The sequence below is a fragment of the Varroa jacobsoni genome, unplaced genomic scaffold (assembly GCF_002532875.2).
Source record: "Varroa jacobsoni isolate VJ856 unplaced genomic scaffold, vjacob_1.0 scaffold_787, whole genome shotgun sequence".
NCBI classification, from domain to species: Eukaryota; Metazoa; Arthropoda; class Arachnida; order Mesostigmata; family Varroidae; genus Varroa; species Varroa jacobsoni.
The window spans coordinates 148,295-167,857 of NW_019213689.1; the positions used below are offsets into that span (position 1 = coordinate 148,295).

At 41.4% G+C, this 19,563-nt stretch overlaps 1 protein-coding gene across 2 annotated transcripts in view; it reads right to left on the minus strand.

Annotated features, from left to right (window-relative positions):
* LOC111263726 (filamin-C) overlaps positions 1-19,563 on the minus strand; it is a 46,736-nt gene that overhangs the window by 17,609 nt on the left and 9,564 nt on the right. The window contains exons 2-21 of one of the 2 annotated variants that reach the window (XM_022839081.2): positions 17,192-17,472; positions 15,941-16,128; positions 14,286-14,328; positions 13,868-14,012; positions 11,725-11,974; positions 11,508-11,558; positions 11,238-11,379; positions 7,872-8,045; positions 7,482-7,594; positions 6,999-7,173; positions 6,628-6,768; positions 6,215-6,382; positions 5,866-5,981; positions 4,517-4,631; positions 4,130-4,194; positions 3,746-3,939; positions 3,282-3,478; positions 2,906-3,072; positions 2,576-2,630; positions 1,213-1,386 (exon numbers count right to left, since the gene is read on the minus strand). In XM_022839081.2, the coding sequence (XP_022694816.1) occupies positions 1,213-1,386; positions 2,576-2,630; positions 2,906-3,072; positions 3,282-3,478; positions 3,746-3,939; positions 4,130-4,194; positions 4,517-4,631; positions 5,866-5,981; positions 6,215-6,382; positions 6,628-6,768; positions 6,999-7,173; positions 7,482-7,594; positions 7,872-8,045; positions 11,238-11,379; positions 11,508-11,558; positions 11,725-11,974; positions 13,868-14,012; positions 14,286-14,328; positions 15,941-16,128; positions 17,192-17,471 (2,953 nt within the window). In that variant the 5' untranslated portion in view covers position 17,472. Of the gene's footprint in view, positions 1-1,212; positions 1,387-2,575; positions 2,631-2,905; positions 3,073-3,281; positions 3,479-3,745; positions 3,940-4,129; positions 4,195-4,516; positions 4,632-5,865; positions 5,982-6,214; positions 6,383-6,627; positions 6,769-6,998; positions 7,174-7,481; positions 7,595-7,871; positions 8,046-11,237; positions 11,380-11,507; positions 11,559-11,724; positions 11,975-13,867; positions 14,013-14,285; positions 14,329-15,940; positions 16,129-16,372; positions 16,392-17,191; positions 17,473-19,563 lie in introns of those variants that run through there. The other variant, XM_022839082.2, reaches the window with a different exon arrangement.

Sequence of the window (19,563 nt, forward strand, 5' to 3'; positions counted from 1 at the left end):
CAGTTTTGAGAAGAACAGTAGCAGCCATATCGTGCCACACTGCATTTTGAAAAAAGTCATACGGTGTGACAATTGTGCACCCGATGGGGAGATGGCAGTCGTCGGGCGCTATTAGGCACAGGGTAACTGCTGGCCGATTTGTGTACGTTTACCTGCTGGGCTTGTCTTCCGCTTGTGATCGACGACCATCATCAGCGTCCCGCTATTTTTCTCTTGCCCGTTCATTCTGTCGACGGCAGACAGCCCCGATGGGATCTAAGTAGCGAACCGGCAAGGAGCACAGACACATTGTGCTTGCCATTCATTCACTGCAACGGTGATAGCGCCGGCTATAGCAATAACAAACGACCCAGTTTAAAAACACATACACTGATATAGTGTAACTCACTTATAGTGCAATGAACCTCCAAGCAATATGGGTTACAATCGGCCCATAAGAATATTTGTTTTTCACAAACGTGGGCAATTGCGCGAACATACAAAACGTTGTAATACGTCTTATGCTACGAATCATCGTTGATGAAGCGCCAGCTTAATATAGCTGGATACTTTAAGCTATTAAACTCATATTAAAGATTGGAAAGTGAGCCGCATGTAAAAATGAGTAGAAAATAAAAACTTTGTGTAATGTCAAAAATGTCAGCTACATCTATTCCTTTTCTAGTTTCAAAAAAAAACTACGTTTTAGCTTAGCTCATAAAACCTCTCCGCTACGTTACGTTATACACCAAATGCGAAAGTTCTATAAAAACAAGATAAGTTACTTTATGGATTCATTTTTTCCCTTACGCCCACCCTCTATGATGCACCGATGGCGCAAACATCAACACTAAATAGGCGTGTGTTTGTCTAGTTTCCATTTTAATATCAAATCTATAAATAATTTGCCCACTACCTATTGCCTGGCATATTCGGATTGACTCCACCGAACGCTGCTAGCTTTCTGACAGCACGTCTGGGCCGGCAGGTTTTTTTTTTTTTTTTTTCGAGGAACACTTTGATACAGTGTAGCTTGTACACCAATTCTAAAGTAAGGCTCAGTCCTATTTTCCGGTCCTATATATAACCCTGAATAGTATTCTAAGTCAGATACAGTATTCATCTTAACCGCGGCTGGGTAGGATGGCTTTGGATTTTCTGATTAGGAGACGAATTTTCGCTAAATGAATTCGTAGCGTTTTGGGGCTTATTGGTTACATCGTGATAGCATACCTGGCACGTCTTCATCGTTGAAGGTGATGTTGACGAAGTGTGGAACCGGTTGGGTCGGTAAGAACGTCATATTGTAAACACCACGCGCACGAATCGATTCTTCTGCACGGACTGAACTTTGACGTGTAGATACGACGAGTTCGAGGGTACCTTCACCCGCAGCGGACGCATCCACTGTTAAATGGCCACAATAATCATTACCAAAGACACCAATCGGAGACACGTTGACCAAGATATGTCTATTAACCTTGACTTGTTTACGATGGCGAAGGGACATAAGCTACTATATGGACCGAGCTTAAAGGCAAAGGTGAAGGTCACTTTATCCGCAGGCTATAAACTATAATAGTAAATAGACGAATCAATCACTAGATTTAACGGCAAACATTCCACCAAATCTATCTACCTACCTACCTACCAGCAGACAAACCGCTTGTCTCTTGGCAAATTTTTACTTTCGTGTGCGAAATTAAGGGTTCAAGTTATCGTCTTCGAAGGCACCGTAAACAACAAAATGTCTGCAGAGAAAATCCCCCGAATGTCGTTGAGTTTTGGGTCGGTCTGTCTGTCTGTCTGTCTGTAAGTTGTTATGTAGATAATAAGGATCAAGGTCGTATGTCAGGAGTCATTGGAAATCCTTCGCCGTTAAGCTACGCACAATCCCATCTTGTATGAAATTCAGACATCAGCCGAGCGTTGCGTATTTACTAACTAGATATTCTGACTATTATCAGTAGGTTCGGGTTATTGGCCTCCCACATTCATCAGAGTGCCGAGCGCCCCTCTAACAACTGGTGCACCCGATTTCGCACCTTCCACGTACTGCTGCCTGCGTAGTGTAGACCGATTAAATGGATTCATAATTTACGGATGTGGGGTATGATCTGAGTGTGATATAGTATAAAGTACCTAAATTTGTCGTCGGTGACGTGCAGTTGCAAAATGCTTGTTTAGGTAAAACAGATCTTCAAGTCTCAGGGAACTAATGTTGGAAACGAACCGCATCAAGGACACCGCAGAAAAGCAATTCACGGTAACACGGTTTCTAGGATCGCTTCGAACGATAATGTTTTATTTAGCGTGGGCCTGAAAGATCTAAACTCTAAAAAATTAGCTCTGGTAATTGACCTTAGCGTTATGACTTTATGTCTGTGTTAAAGAACGAATGAAAGCAAAACAGGTTGCAATGAAGTAACAACGTTTAAATTTGCCGGAAACAAACGACACTGACTGAAAGATAAAGAGGCGCATACCCTAAAACTTCCATGTACGCTTTTGTATCTATCATTTGTATCGATATTTCTAAGATATGGGTACCTCGAAGCTAATTATTTAAAGAAGTAGCAACAGAGTGAATACTAACCTAAGAAGACAACGGGTTTTCCTACAATTCCACGTGTTAGACCCGATACAACGACCTGAAATATACTATTATTATGTATATTATAGGAACTTGTCCTCAGTTGCTTCTATAAGTCTTCGATATATGAATTGTAATTTAACCAAAAAAGAAATACTGCCACTATGAAAAAATGACGCCGTTTCTAAGCAGGTGTCGTATCCTTTAGTTCGTTCATACTTCCATATAGGTTGTGCAGAAATTTTATATTGACAGCTAGACTTTACGATCTACTGGCATGGGATAGAATAGCTCTTTTGCCATTGGGCAGCCGGGTCTGTGCATTTCACTGACCTTGTTTACGTCGTACACATTGCAAACGAACGGTGAGCCAGCCACATGTTCGCCCCCAAGAAGGACCTCCACCCTCTGCGGACCGACTTCACGCGGGTGAAATTCTGCTGAGTAATCTCCAGTGTTGTTTTTCGTAAGGGCCACCGGAATATCCGAACCACTTGGAGCTAAACGATATGTACATTAGCAACTGAACAACTCTATACCTTTTCAATAATATTACACGTCTCTGCATTAGGTTTAAGTGAAGAACACATACATTTAATTGTAAATGTATAGTCGTGTTTGCTTGAGCTAGTTATAAAGACGTTGAAGCGAAAATGTACGGAACATAAAGCAAAACAGTATTTATCGTCCCTAACGTTTACTCATATACCTGTGGCCTTAACGTGCACTGACTGATCGCTGCCTTTTGAGTGGACAACAAACCGGGCTCCGCGAGCCACAGAGGTCATCCTCAGTTCAGATCCGCTAACCGGACTTTGCTGGCAGTCATGAACGATAGCATTAAATGGACTACCAGGTACAGCCGCCCCGTTGAATTTAACCGAGATGCTGTGTACGAGCGGCTCACTGTTACACACCATACGGAAAGAAATTATAGAATTTATAACAATCTGTGTCGCCATCTAAATAAGCCATAAAATCTCTGTCAACATTAATACGACTTGCTTACAATATCAGTGAGACAAGCCAAATATGTCTTATCATATAGAATATAGAAATGAATCATCAAACGGAACTAGTCTTCGTCTCCTACAATGTCAGTTGAACAGAGTGCGCTCTCTGGTTTTTGCGTGCCATTTTCATAATTACTATCCGGCAAAAAGTTAATCTTACCTGGGTTTAAAATTCACTCTAAAACGAGCGTTGCCTTCACTTTGCACATAATTCGGCACGTTTCGTCCTCCTACGGATACGATAATTTCCAGGTTTCCAGCGCCTGCTGCAGATGCGTCGATGCTAAAGTACAATGGTCTGCCAACGGTCCCTTCTCCCAGATCCTCAACACGAACCATCAAAGGATCGTACACCTTCAGAAAGGAGAGAATTACCGGTATTTCCAAAAATAGGGCTTTACTAAATCATCACTATGGTATACGTATCGACTGAAACAGTATGAACGCTCATGAACTATATATGCGCAAATGAAACAACAATTGTTTGCAATTTCGAATATACAACAATAATCAATAGATAAACTTTAAGTATAAAATAACACACCTTGCATATAAAGGGGGAGCCGGGCACGGGAATTTGATTTACCCGAAGATCCACGAGGTAGTCGCCTGACGCAGAGACGATGTAAAGTAAATATATATTATATTTGATATAACCTTAATATTTAGCGTTTTCGATCAGACGAAACGAACCGAAGCTAGACCACAACACGTCCTTTAGATCAGCAGACAGACAGATGCGTTACCTATTAAGCTATCACGGGGACAGATCTGTAGAGCCCATAACGATTCGCGTTTCCTAGCAGATCTGCTAAATATTTGCTGGTGAAGTTCATAGTTAATGAAGACTACGAGTCACAAAGAGCGTACAGAAAAACTCTAAAGCAGAACTGGCAGAACTGTATGAGTTATTTAAATAGAGAGCACCAACCAACTTCCGTCGGAGTGTACTCGACCGTGTATCCGATCTGAGGGTTTCCAACCATTTTGGCGGGAACTCGATCGTTTCCAGGACCACTAACACCCACGGCCATCTGACCAATGTCCTATAAATTTTATAAAAATGCAGTTGTTAGCTACGATATTTATTTCGTCTATGAAAATTATACCTGATGAATCAAATTAAATTAGATCGATGAGTATACCACCTAAATTGTTTTGTTCTACGTATAACAATTTCGAACGGTTCTATAACCCAGTAATCGTTAAAGCAACTTAGCGTCTAGCGTGACAGCTGCTCATGTCGTTGAGTGTCTATACTTGGTCCTTTTTCATATTTCAAAACAGGATTGTATATTTTTCAAATAATATTTTCCAGCCTATTGAGATCCATCGTTAAAATATAGAAAAAAAAAATGATATTCTTAATACCGAATATGAATAGATTAGCGTCACGTCTAAATGGCTGGCAAAAATATACTTTAGATAAATTTGCGCATAGATATAAATCGGCACGATGGCCTTGCGCCGCGCCTTCAAACTAAAAAACGTTTAGGTCCGGCAAGTGCATCAGGACAACAGTTAAAAATGGTCACGATCGCTTTTACCATAACACGCTGTCGTTCCACTAAAACAGACAGAACTGTGTTAGGGGATTTCATTTCTGAGTAGCTTGTTTACTATACTCGTGCTCTTACGAGGATGACACGTTACCCGGCATATTAGAGCTCTCCAGATTGCTTTGAGTATGGAGGAACGTCTTAGCTTTCGACGACCTCTTCGAGGCTGTGGCTCAACTTTCGATATACTATCAAGTAAAACCATGGAGTGATCTTGTTCTACACCAGCGCGGGCCATCGCACGTTTGCAAGCACACATGCTCATGCGACATTGAGACATTCTGCACGATAAAACTGTACACGATCAACTAAAGTTAAAAGACAGACTACACTCGACTTGGATCCTTTTTACGGTAACAAAAAGAGTACTGATTTATTATAGTAGCAATTAAATGCATTGGGTAAAAAGGTTCATTGTGTTTTTAACAAAGTCGAATCTTGATGAAGACAACGCAATCAGCTGATTTTGTGTAGGTAACGGCAATGCGTCATAGGCGAAGCGCACGTGCCTCACTCAATCACCTCGTGTCGCATTGTTAAAGAACAATGACGCTGATGATCGCAAGACCGAGCAGATTTGTTTCTAAGTGCGTGACGCCGCGCGATCGGATAATCAAGCTTTTGCAAACTCGAGTTGTTGTATATATCGTATAAATTCTTACTAATCTCCAAGTAACGGTTTGAAGACAACGTATTCTAGCACATATGTTTGTCAACTGACCTGTCCAGCAGTGGTGATCTTGAATGTGGTAAGAGAATTGACGGGACATCTATCCACACCATCTCCATAAGCAGAAACACACGAAAGATCCACAACTTGGCACGTAAAGGGTGAACCTGTGATAATAAAGATAGCGTGTTTGTTAACCATTATTATCGCGTTCGTTCGGAAGCCAATTAAGCGTTACTTATTATTAGAGAGGCCACATTTAGTATACTAAAATGGGAGAAAAAAAAATGAAACAATAACATTGCGTAGAGAAGCGATGCGTCGACGAAACTGACAACAGAAACGTTAATCAGAGCCAATGATTTCGAAGTTGCATCAATATTTTTTGAACTTGGATTACCTGGAACGTTTTCTCCGTTGAAGTTCACGTCGATTTCATGTGGTCCTGCTTCCTGTGGGGTGAAATGAATAGAGTAGAGCGAGGCGCTTTGGGCTTGAGGGTTTGTTGCAACGCGTCCTCGGTTAACTATTACTTCCAGGTTACCAGGCCCCGCACCAGCCGTTTCAACTAAAGTACCGTAGGATATTTCGAACCGTGCTTGAATTTAGTTCATATATGTTGATACTGTATATTTCAAAGCAGTTTCACACTGGACGGGATAGTTCAATTTATATACATTTGGTTACCAGATCTTCGTAGAGTTTTTATGAGGTGTGCAAGTCGTTTATGCTTCACAAAGTCATCAAAAGAGAGTCTCATAGATTTCAGCCTTCGATACTACTACTGAAATTAAGTGTATTGCATAGTTTTACCAAGGAATGACGCGATGCTACCGACTGTAGCTTGGGCTGGTATTTGACTAACGCAAATTCGGGACACGTCATAGACTTTCCATATAAACGGACTGCCTGCCAGCGGCTGGTCGCGGAATCGTACTTCAATTCGGTACTCTCCTGCAGAAAACAAAAGCGTTAGGTCTATGAGCTGTTCCTAGTAATCGTAGTAGAAGCATCTGGCTTAAGTTCACGTATGTAAACGAACGTCAGTGTTCTGGTCTTTTCAAGTAGAACCCATACAGAAAGTACGGCTCGCCCCAATGTGCATCGATATTCGAGTAATCGATATGCAAACATTCAATGTCACGACTGTCCAATTAGTTACATTTGTCCTGCATAAAACTCACCCGCCATCGCCGGGGTAAATTCGACTGCCAGTTGTTCATCAACAAGCTCGGCGCCATTTTTTCCCGCATTATAATGAGCCTGTGACTCACGAAGCGAGAAGGGAACTACACTCCCATCGGGATTCGTGACTCGGGCAAACAGTTGCGCGGGTGATACGTAAGAGCCTTGAAGAAGCTGCGGCGAAAGAAGTCAACTATTTGGATCAACCGCCATTCGAAATTACGTTGCTTCTAATCTATCGAAACTATCTATCGTTTTGGTATGACAATGGTTATATCAAAAATCTTCACCATTGATTAGTAAACGGCTAATGAAAAGTAAATCTCTCAGTTGTCGTAAGTTTAGTTCCGTATTTGCAGAACTTCGATATCCTGTGACCTGTGTGTATTCTTGAGCCTTAGTGGTGGTGTTCGTTTTGACCGTGCTTAGAGAAGGGCAAAAGCAACGGAAGGGGGCAAAGAAGTAATTGAATCCATACATACCAGCTTAGCTGGGCAGTTAACAGCCGAACAGAGACCATCGTCATCCATCACGCTAACAATTGGATGATGATCGGGAACTCCGATTTCAGAGACAATAACGCTAAATGGAGATCCTGAAAATTCATTATTGAATTCATAGGCAACCTTCAATTCATGAAGTAAGTATATCGATGAGGCATCAATATCAATCAACTATATTTAGATAGATCCTAAATAGATCCGTTTGGGACTAGGCATCAACAAAATAAAGACTAATGAAGGCGCGTGATTTAAGAACTGTGACACAAAAAACTGCTTGTTTATTATAGATGATTAGCAGATACAAAAATAGCGGCTGCGTGTAAAAAAAAAAAGCGTGTTTAGTTACTTAATTTTCTAGGCGTATATTACCTGGAACTGATTTTTGATTGAAACTTATACAGAGTTGATGTGGAACTATTAATTGCGGGACGAAGCACACAGCAAATTTGGCTCCTCCAAGAGGTCGGACCTGCGTCGGAACATTCACTTCGCCAGCATTGACAGTGATTTCCAGGTTCCCTTCTCCGGACGAACTTGCATCAACTATAATATTATTTTAGACAGACATTTATCAGTGAGGAATGAAATAGAGGAAGAATGGAGAGAAGAAGAAGAAAAAAAAAGCTAAATTACCGTCTTTTTAAACTGTTCTTTGAGGTAACACTCTCGGTACATTGATGTATCTATTTTGGGTGTTTTGCTGGGCTACCAAACAAGCGTGAGGAGTGACAGTTGGCATACAATATATGCGTTCTAATTGCAGACGTACGTACTACTGCAAGGAAAAAATCACGGACCGTTATGCCATGTTCTTACTAAACAAAAGAAAGAAGCTTTGATCTTTATTTAGAAATCGGAGCAAAGCATTTTCTTCCTAACCCCTTCCCACAGTACTCTCAAGATGACCAACGGCTGACGGTCAGAGACGATTAAAATAATGTTTTTACTCGCTGCATCTCATCTTTCCTCGAATGATAACAAGCAAAAGATCGGTTCAGGGAGCACCATTTTAATCCGAAATGAATACTGACGTGAAATCTGTTTCGGTGGGGACATGGCGGTATGCAGCATCAGTGCTCTGATCATTTGTCTAGTTATAACTGGAAACTATCAGTGAAATTATCAAATCTTCTATATATTTTGATTAGACATTTTATTAACCACTTAATTTTAGACTAGAATTCCGGCAATGAGCTTTTTTTATATACTTTAACCCAAATCAAGCACTACTATAAGGGGAAAATGGCAAATGATGTGGAATAAAGCAAATAAAACTCATACTTAACGAGGTTTCCAGCCAAGAAATACTTTCTGAACATAGCTTAGAATATCACCTAATTGGTCCTGTAGATTTCCAACTGCTGTCGACGGTTTCCTGGTCAAAGGCTAGCAATTGCACTTATGCATAATGCCATGAAATAACATTACAACGAAAACCCAGCTGGACACGCTTTTACATTATCGATGCCCGAGTACAAAGTCCTAACCCACTCCAACTGCTAACGAAGTCCACCTTGGATCCGCTGTTTTCACTCACTGTTAGAACGAAAATCACAGTTCCCGCTTAACTGATCCTGTGGTCAAATCCTTTCCGCTGTAGATAATAAGCAACACCATTATAATGAGGATAATTGTCCATAACACCTATAGACGTTCGGTATCGCATACACATACAAGCAGGAACCTATTGAATCGAAATGTGTTTCCTGTGTTGTTATAGGCACACCAAGCAAATCTGACGGATTCAAATAGTACTGACTCCGATAGCTCCGACCGCGGTAGAAAAATAAACCGTACGAAACGTGCAAAGCCATTATTATATTTGGCGAACAACGCGATTGCTGCCATATAAATCGTACAGCGTGGCCTGTCAGGTTAGACGGACAAAACGGACCCTCCCAGCAGATGCCACCAAATCAAAACCTTCGCTATGCTAGCAATGACATGCTACGTCATAACGGCAACAGCAGCAGCATTCGGAGCGTAAGGACGAGAAGTGGTATTTTTCGCATGATTTTGCGCGAGAGGCCACGGAACGTCTTGTTTCAAAGACGACATTGATACTGACACCGAAAAACCGCGGTTAGCGTTAAGAAGGACGGATACAGTGATGGTGTTTCCTTTCGGCAGTTTAGGGTCGGACCGGCGGCCGCGCTTTCTTTGGGGGTCAAGCCCATTGATGCCCGGCCTGGCACCGCCATTGCGACGTCGCAAAACAGCACGCGCTCACACAGTACATACAATATTAAGCAGCGGCAACTACTATTTCGGCGCGACGTCGCCGATGATGCGGGATTCGTCTCGGCTGCGCTGGCTGGACTCAGCTTCGGCGTCAGCGTTGCTTTAGGCACACCACTGTAGCCATGTTTCTTTTTCTGTTGTCGACCAGATGCGAGCGGGGTCTAAAGATTCGTACAGGGCGGGACGGAACCGCTAGAAAACTGGCCTGCGGACACAACACTGTTGTAGCATTTAACACAGAGACGCACAGGGCGCGAGCAGAAAAGTGACAGAATGGGACACGTTTGCTGTAGCTACGAGCGCCAACATCGACCAGAGTGCCGACCACGCTGTAGTCGACCAATCGAGCTACTCCGGAACAGATAAAGCCATACGCCTTGAGCAAAAAAAGCCCAACAGCAACATACGATAGCGGTCCCGTAATAGCTGGGCCAGTAGAAACGCTCAAGTTGCAGTAAGCAAGTATCGTTACAAAACCGTCGTTAAGCTATAACGGTCCCCGCGGCCAGCAGAAATGGTTCGGCTGCCCAATTCGAAGACTAATCGGAGAATACATTTACGGGACTGCTGTTTAACTTCAAGTGCGGCAAAGCAATAAAGTTTCCGCAAAAAAGAACAATAAGATATTAAATCACAGAATCAAGGAACGAGGGTAGTGTGGCACAATTTACGCGCGTAGTAGAATTGAAAACTGATCATAGTAATTGGCAACTGATGCCGTGTCAGGCTGAAAGGGCACCATTTCTTTCGCAGATGTGGTACAGCCCCCTACCGAATACTACGTGGAGCAGAAGATGCGAGCCTTGTTGACTATACACATGAATTAGATTACGCGTGCTAAGACTTTTTAAGACACGTTACCTTGAACTGAATAGATATCGCTGTTATCACTTGTTACTGACATTATTACTTATCCTAGACCGTGAATGTCTGCTCAATATGGATTCAAAAAGATGCGTAACGAAATTGCATGATATAAGACGTTAAACTCGTTGATTTTCAAGACTGCCCTTTGCTACTAGGCCTATTTCTAATAGAAATTCTAAGGAAAGTGTTCGGTTTAGGGTATTCAAGCAGGCCCGAGTTTACAGAAATTAGGCAGAGAGTGATAACCAAATCAGGGTAGTGGCTTCCATAGAGTCGTCGCTCCAACGCATCTGCAGTGCCCACGTGTTACGAATTTTGCATTTTCTACTTTTAGCTATGCCAGTTTACTCTTAGTTATACGAGTTATGCCAGACGTTAGATGGCATACCCAAGGTTCCTCTAGCCTATTACCACTGGGGCTTGTCGAAGTGGGCTTTACATACTTCTAGCGTCAAAAAAACCTGGTAAATGTCTTGAATAAGCTTTTTCACTAGTATGCGGGTCTTTGCTTCGAGTCGGTGGAGTCACGACAAACGTAAAAAAGATTTGCGTTCATTAAAAATGGCCCCGTTAGGCCCCAGGAGAAGGCTAGCGTACCGAAATATATTGTGCAATTACGCTACGTACCGACAAACTCGACGGTTTCCCCGACAGCCCCATTTGGAGCGCGCATGACCTGCACAAGTCGCGAATCAAAACATCTCACATTGGCCGGTGTTCCATCGAGACTTTGCCCGTTGTATTCGACGTTGACGACATGAACGCCCACCTATGATCAATAGATAATATCCACCATAAAATATAAACGTTTAATTGAGAAGCTATGTATTGTTACGCGGCGATCGGGACTGCACTTGTTAGAAAATAACACGTCCTCCCAAAGACAATACTAGGTACCTGTTTAGGAGTGAACTCGACAGTGACCACGTCTGCTTCATAACCGGCCGCCTAAAAATATGACCATCCGAAGAAAAATAAAACATTGAATCCGTTTAAATTGTCTGTTATGCATATTTATTAGGTACCAAATAGCATTGTCTTGCTATTTAACCTATGCTTGAATGGATCTATGCTTGATAAGTTAAATTAGATTGCTATTACTGGATACACATACCTTGAGGGAAACCGGTACGCTGTTTCGTGACGGTGAAAGTACACTGACCCGGATTAACTCCCGCTTACCCCCAGGAATTCGGACAGCAAAAGAGACCGGCTCATCTGCGGGAACCAGTTCTAACTGAGAGAGATCTACCCGATAATTGCTCGCTTTTTCAACTGACGTGCTCTTTGAAGTTGTTTTCGTATTTCGCCCGATCTGAGCGCGGATTTCAAGCGGACAGCACGGAACAAGAACCCCGTTGAATCTAAGGGAAAAAAAATGGTTTTACTAGCAATAGCACTATCTGCGTCACTCAATTTTTTCTTCATGTTAGACAGTTATCTAAAAGTAACACACACCTCTATGTCGATACAGATCGCTAATTCTTGTGTAGCAGAGTTCACAGATCGAATGGCTAGCTTATCTCTCTCTGTATATGAAGTGAAACAGGATTGTTTCACTCCATATACCATATGCTTTTACCAGCCGCTTGTTCAAGAGAGGTCTTAAGCAGACGTCCAGGTAATCAGTACCCTGCTGGAAAACCACATGAGTTAATATTGCCGTGTTGTCAAAAATACTCTATTTCTGAGAAACCTAACGAAGCCGAGAATGAAAAACGTCAGAAAACTGGCCCGTTGGACATTTTCGATGATTCTTGAATTCAGCCGAGTCAACGAATTTCTTCTATCACTGCCTATCGATATCGATCAAGTTATGGTAAATTGACAGCATACGGAACCAGATAAAATAGGTTACACGTATTATTAAATTTAAATAGTTTCGATAAGGTCGCGTGCGGAGATTCAGCTTACTCGAGCATCCAACATGGTATCGATTAAAAATTCAATGAAACACCAAGACATTTGTAGTAGTTCGTTCGGGCAAGCTGGAAATTTACTGAAAAACCAGTAGACTTTCGTTTGAGTATTTCTATATTATAACACAAAATCCTCTATAGCTATACTGGAAGTAAAAGTTGTTCATCGAACGGCTAGTTGAAAGCGGTCTAAACTGCGACCTAACACACAGGTTCTAATCATTTTAACAAAAATTGCTCATCTCTACGAACTCTGACCACAATAATCACAATCAGCGCAGATGCTAGCGGAAAATAATGTGTGAGCGATGTCGAACGACGACCCAGCCCCAGCAGACCATTCTCCTGAGTGGGTCAGCTACGCGTACCTAAGAAACCTACAAGTTTGATTTCACCAACTCTCCATTTCACAATCATACTAGCTTACATTACATCTTAACATGATACTGGTAGAAGGGAAATATCGAAGCGCACTGTTATTGATAATAATAGATCATTCGTCGATATAGCAGAATAAGGACACATGTGCACCCGGTATCAAGAAGCAAACACTATCAGACGACCTCTCCGTACTCGTATTTATGCTAATGAATCTCTATATATATATAATATTTTGGTAGAAATGGTGTAGTGTTAAGTTGTCGATTAGGTAACTTGAATGAGAAATCGTTTTCCAAGTTTCAGCTATCTAAGCACTCGCAAGTTATCAAAGTAAAAGGTATGCCGTGTTACGAGTAGACCAGACGAAGCTCATGAGGTTTACGTGCCATGCATTTGCTTATCTCCGCTCGAAGAATGCATTAAAAATCTTTGCCTCCTCTCATTGTCCCTCAAGCCGCAAACTGACGGCTGTTGTTATGCCTGCACTGAGTGAGGAAAACAAGAAGCCTGTATATTGCCTACCATTATATTGATTTACTTCATAGTAACAACCAGTGATGAATATAGCTTAGATCAATAAATATATCTATTCAATAATTTATTTACAGTTCACTATCGCTCTCTGTATATAGTTGGTTTTATCATATCAATCAAAGTTGGCTCCCTACTTTCGGTTGCTAATTAAGCTCCATGCGTATTATTATGCTCGATAATCTATATTAGAGTTTCTGGATTGATGGAACATGATTTTGTTGTAATAAAAATGCAATTATCTCCTTTCCTACAGTTAGCTCTCAACGAGGATGAGAACTCTCAAGGATAGCTCTCAACGCAGTTAGTTGAGTACTTAATGCGCAGTTTTGTCTTCATTGTAGTACTTTATCCTGTGTGCGCACCCTAGAGATATGTTCACGGGTAGCTCTTCCGTCTATGCGTAAAGGTCTCTTAGATCGCTACCTGATTTCAACGATGTGATTGGTAGGTTTTTCTGGTACAAAGGAGATGATGCACTTCCCGGATGACAGCACTTCCACCTGATTCGGAACTTCGCCGTGATTCACTGAGATTTCCAACTGGCCTTCGCCTGCCCTAGACGCATCCACTGATTCATCAAACCCAGTGCAAACAAACAATTATTGGGTGAAAGCAACTCTAGCGGGCGTGGGAATATGAAGATTACCCAACGAGTATCTCTGGTTGACTTTTTTTTATGAACAGCATATGAATGTTACTATGGCACGCAATATCAATTTTAATTACTACTAATTAGATGTGAACGTGCAACACATACACATATATGTATGTATGTATGTATGTATGTATATATATATATACTACGAAGTGAAATATCGTAATAAACCGCTAAACAACTAACCGTGAAATTGGGCTGGCTTTCCCACTTCAACGACTTCCGGAACCTGTTACAAGAGCGTGCACAACGTTATGACGATGCCTCAATCATTCAACTGAATCGTAGGTAGATAGATATTATAAGGTAAACTTATGGGCTTCGCTCGTACTTTTATATAAAAGGCTTCAAACTATTCAATCTACTTTCGATCAAGCTTCAATCTGACGAACAAGTATCCCTTTACAATCCACCTATCGCAGTATACCACCAAGTTATTGCGTTTTTTCATGGATTTATTTCAACTATGTCTGTTAATTGTTGCGGTTATTTTATTGCCTGATGCTAAAGTTGTATTAATGCTATTAGGCCATATAAACCAACCGATTAAAGTAATTCTGAACCGGCGATTTAATCAATTTATTGCTTGTCCCAGAAGCTTGACTCTGTTACCTTGTATTGCATCTAAGTTACAGTTAGCTTACTTATTATTTTGGCAGACATTTTGCCATGGGAACTCCTTTTCAGCCTTTTCATTATCTTTTTTTTATTTTATTTATCTTCTTTATTTTACTGGGGTTTATTTCTTTGCTTCAGTTGATCCATCCTCTAACCTCGTCACCACATCGCGCTAAACTTCCTATACGAACAAATATCTGAGCACAACTTTTAAATTGTCAATAGTTCCAACAAGCTGAATTTCATTACGTCACTATACAAATGTAAAGCTAATCTTCAGCCTTATACCCGGCATTAGTGTGCAGTTTAGACTTTAAGTTAAGAAGTTAGCTTCTAACGTATGATTTGCTGTGAAATTTCCACCATCCCATAATTTTGCTAGAGGTACCGTTACGTCGTGCCGGTCTAGTAGCTCCGTGTGAATTCGATAATCTATAGCATTTAGCTCGTTTTTTTGCCTATATAGCTAATCCGTCACCCAGCCGCCGTATGGACATGGACAAGAATGCTAAAACTGTTGGCCTGACATCGTCCCGTTATTCTAATATTAAGGCTATTGTAGTTCCATGACGTTACTACACTTTCTTTCCTATTGTTCGTAATCTATTTTGCGACCTTCACATCTACACACTTATTTTGACTATTTTCAGCCCGTTCTGCAAAGAACAACGTTTTCCATTCAAACGGCAAAGATAGAACAAATCCTTGTTTTAAATGAAGCTTTGTACCTACTTTACAGGATTTAACAAATAGCAACGAAGGTAAATGTCGTTGAAACAGTCCACAGTTAGCGAAAAGTTGTTTAAGAAGGGTCAAACTGATTCAAATTAGCGTTATATCCTATGAATGCAAGATTTATAGGTTTGAAAAAAATTATTCGGCCAACGACCAAAGCCGAACGTGCAGCCCATTTCGGGACAAAACGCTGCCAACCCAGGCAAAATCAGGCCAAAACGAGCACTTGGCAGGGGGTGACTGCAGACTCACACAAGCTTTGAGTTGTACCTAGATACAATAATAGATAGACGTAATCATCTAGCTGTGTTTATTATTAAAACTGTAACTTAGACAAAAACGGCTTTTCTTTTCTGTTACATTCGGTGGCGTTGTTCTATTCAAACTTTGTATTCTGAGTCTTAATGGAAATTGTCTCATCCCGCTGCAGAATGGGTGGAGCTTGATGGATCACCCTTTGAATTAGTAGAAATATTATTTAGTTTTACCTGGGCGAGTTGTATTCGCGAAGCATCGAAGGCTCTGCATGGTAAAGGACATTCTGGTAGCCTTCGACCGCGAACGACAATATCTAGCGCGTAATTACCCGCCTGTTCTACGTGCACGAGTATATGGAACGTGCCTGGAGAGCGTCGTTCTACACGGACGGGTACCGCCATCTGAGCTCCAGTGCCGGCTGCAATTGCAGATTGTGAAAAAGTTTGGTTTATGTATGCAGCCAATACATTTTGTATAAAATACAGCAGGTACATGATGCCCATTATGGAACACCGATGAACTGTCTAGTGCACGTTGCTATGAAATATTATACTTAAAAGTTGCCATCAAAGAAATCTATAGCACGATATATATATAAGGGAACCTGATTACATGTATAATTGGTTCTTTTACTGTCTTTCAGTTGCATGTCGAAGGCTTACAAGGCTATCCTGCTTCGGACATATTCCGCCTATTAGTACTTCATTCGCGTACGATCAATTGCCTCGTAAAGGAAATAAGCGCCTAGTGGGGTTTTTCTCGATTCACCAGCAACCGAATGCGCATGTCGCCTTCGTCGGTCAACTGGGGAGAATAGACATTTTGATGGGTCGCCTGTCATCGCCGTTTATCGTCAAAAATTCGTATGACTTTGGTTGGTTAAAGCCCATTTTACCTTGATGAATGCCAACCACCGCTGATTCACCAACCTAAAATTGTCAACGGTTGCGAGTTTAAACGGCTGAGCTGGGTTTGTGTTAGCCGTCGCGAAATTATTTAGCATATACATTTCTACACTGGCAGTTATCACAGATAAATTTCGACAAAAATTAGATGTCAATGGAGAACGATGAAGGGACCAACACAAGTGATCGTTTCGACGCGAAGTAATAGCTATACGTACGATGTACGTATGAATAGCTTCTATTCAAAGCCTGAACGAAGAACGAGAAGATCTCGCAGCTAGAGAACGTACCACATAGAGGCGGTTCTCTGTACTGAAGACGATGCTGATCGGCTCATTGTGCTTCGGATCATAGTTTCGGATTGGCAACGCCGCGTTGCCCAAGTACACACATTACTTTATTCAAAATAACGTCGATCATCTTATCGCTGAACTTACAAGTTATACAAAGCCTCACTTAGTTGACATAATGTAGCAAACCCGTCCATCTTTTATGCAGTAGTTTAACAAATATAAGATCTGCAAATTGTTCAGGTATCCAAAGTCAATGAAATGATAATTTCTCGCTGTCACATACCAACATGCACGAGTAACACTTGAAGTTCGCTATCGGTGACGTTTGGGGGAGTGAGTAACTGAACCAGGTGATGTTGTCTTGCGGAGAACTTGCGAAGTAAATGCGCATCCAGCAGATTACAGCAGTCTGCATCGCCTCCGTTCGTCGGTGACGATGCACCTGCAGGACGTACGCCATTGGTTACCCCTGGCTGAACTGGCGAGAAGTTCCCAGGATACTGAGGCGACGGTAGCTGTGGAGTTCCACAGTCCATTCTGTCAGGAGCTACCCCCGCAGTCATTCTAAAACAAGGAGCAAAGCAACATTAAATTAGAATTCCCCTCAGCTTGTCCAGGGTAAGCAAAGCTTAACGGCAGTAGCCGACATAATACCTGAAACATCTGGTAGACCTACGTAGGTATAAGGAAAAGCTCGTTAGTGGAACTTCAACTGCTTCTGTTTCTGTATTTCTGCAATGAAACTAAGTGAATATGCATGTTTGCCCCATAACAGAAACTCGGCAAGGTTTTTCTCTACTTAAATAAAGCTCTGGCAAAAAAAAATGCTCTAACCTTTGATCTAAACTAGATCCGTTAAAAAGACGTCATGTAGTGCTAAACAGACGAACTCTTTTGATCGAATCGAGGAGAATAATGTAAATAATAATTATATAAACCATTTCACTTGAAGAACAATGACTTCGTGCATACCTTCGCAAAAAAGCCCCTTCCAGCCAACGATAGCCGTGCTTGCTTGTGACAAAAAGAATATAGGATACCTAAAAGTGGTCACAAACTATCAAAGCAATGGCGCTGATTGCTGAAATAATAACATGTGTCTTTCTAAGCTTGTTTATATTTATTTACATATGTTTGCGGTATTCGTGGAGCCTAACAAGGCAGATGTTTAAGCTATCCATAGTGTTCTGAACATAGGAAATTTCGTACCTTTGCGCGAATGCATTGCTGAATACAAGGAACAGGTATGGACGTTGTTCTGCTACGATCATACGTAGAAATCATTTTGCTTAATTTCTATGGAGTACATAGAGTCGTTGTTTTATTCTGCAGTCGTAAAGGTAGCTCCGCTGTACTCAAACAGAGGATAAGGACTCTTTGGTTTTTTGCCCAACACTTCAACTTTTTTAGCAAACTAGAAGCAACAAATTGAATATAATTTGATTGCTCATTTACCTTTTAAACGATCTTTACAATAAAAAAAAAAAAAAAAAAAAAAAAACCGCTCGAATTTAGACAGATTCTTCACTGTACCATGTTCTCGACATTGTTTACTACCTCACCAGAAGTGCTTTTTGTCCTTGAATATGAACTTCATTATTTACTTTTACTTCTAAAAGAATCAGAGTCTATAGACCAATCGGAAACGATACTCACGCTGGCGACAACGCCATCATAACTCATTTTCACCTCAGATGCTTTATCATGCAGCATTGATGAAAATCTAACGTTATACAATTTTGTATAAAATTTTCATCTATTAGCTTCCGAACACTTAATTTTACGAGGGTCTATTGCCAAACACTGAACAAGTATTCCCAACGAAACTTATTTGATTCTACCGGAGACAATATCCTATGCTTTACATTTCTACAGATGTACATAGCTGCAACAACTAATCGACGTGGCGACCAGCCGGCTAATACTTCTATGCGGTACTGTATTGTAGCTACCTGCTGGCGTTTTTGTCGGTAGTACAGTCCGATCGAAGAGTAGGTTCCGCTCGATCGACCGGTCATTTTGTACCCAGCAGAGGGGTCTGCATTTGTTAATCGTCCATTTACAAAAGGCCACAGCGATTTTGCCCTTTCGAAGGGACGAAGTTCATCAGAGAACGAGCTGCTCGACTGGCAATTAATGTCTGTCTCTGTAGTAGGTCATACGCGAGAAGCTCTACGTTTTCCCATTGGATATAGCGATGTTTTGCCACGAGCATCTCAACGTACGGCCTATGGCGAAAGCTGCCCCGCCATTGACGCAATACGTTGGCCTCGCTAGGGACGCGTATTCTTCTTTGATCAAATCATCTAAAGCGATAGTCTGCTTTGACGACGATTTTATTCGTGTATGTAGGATGGCGGTAGTGCTATCGAAGACGCTGTTGGCAGAGGCCGGAGAAAAATCTAAACATTATAACTAGTCTATTTGACAGGATGCTGTCAAAGATAGCATCGGAACTAAGAAGAATACGCTCAGCAAGGCGCTTGTATGATACTGAATTTTAAGGAGGCCTTTGTAATATGCTGAAAACTACGCTACAACACGTAAAAACGTATCGAACATTATCTTCTATTGGTCCAATGAAATTTCGGCGCTGTAATGTAAAATATTTGTTTAGATCTTAGAGACATATTTGTGGCGAACCATTATCTTCCA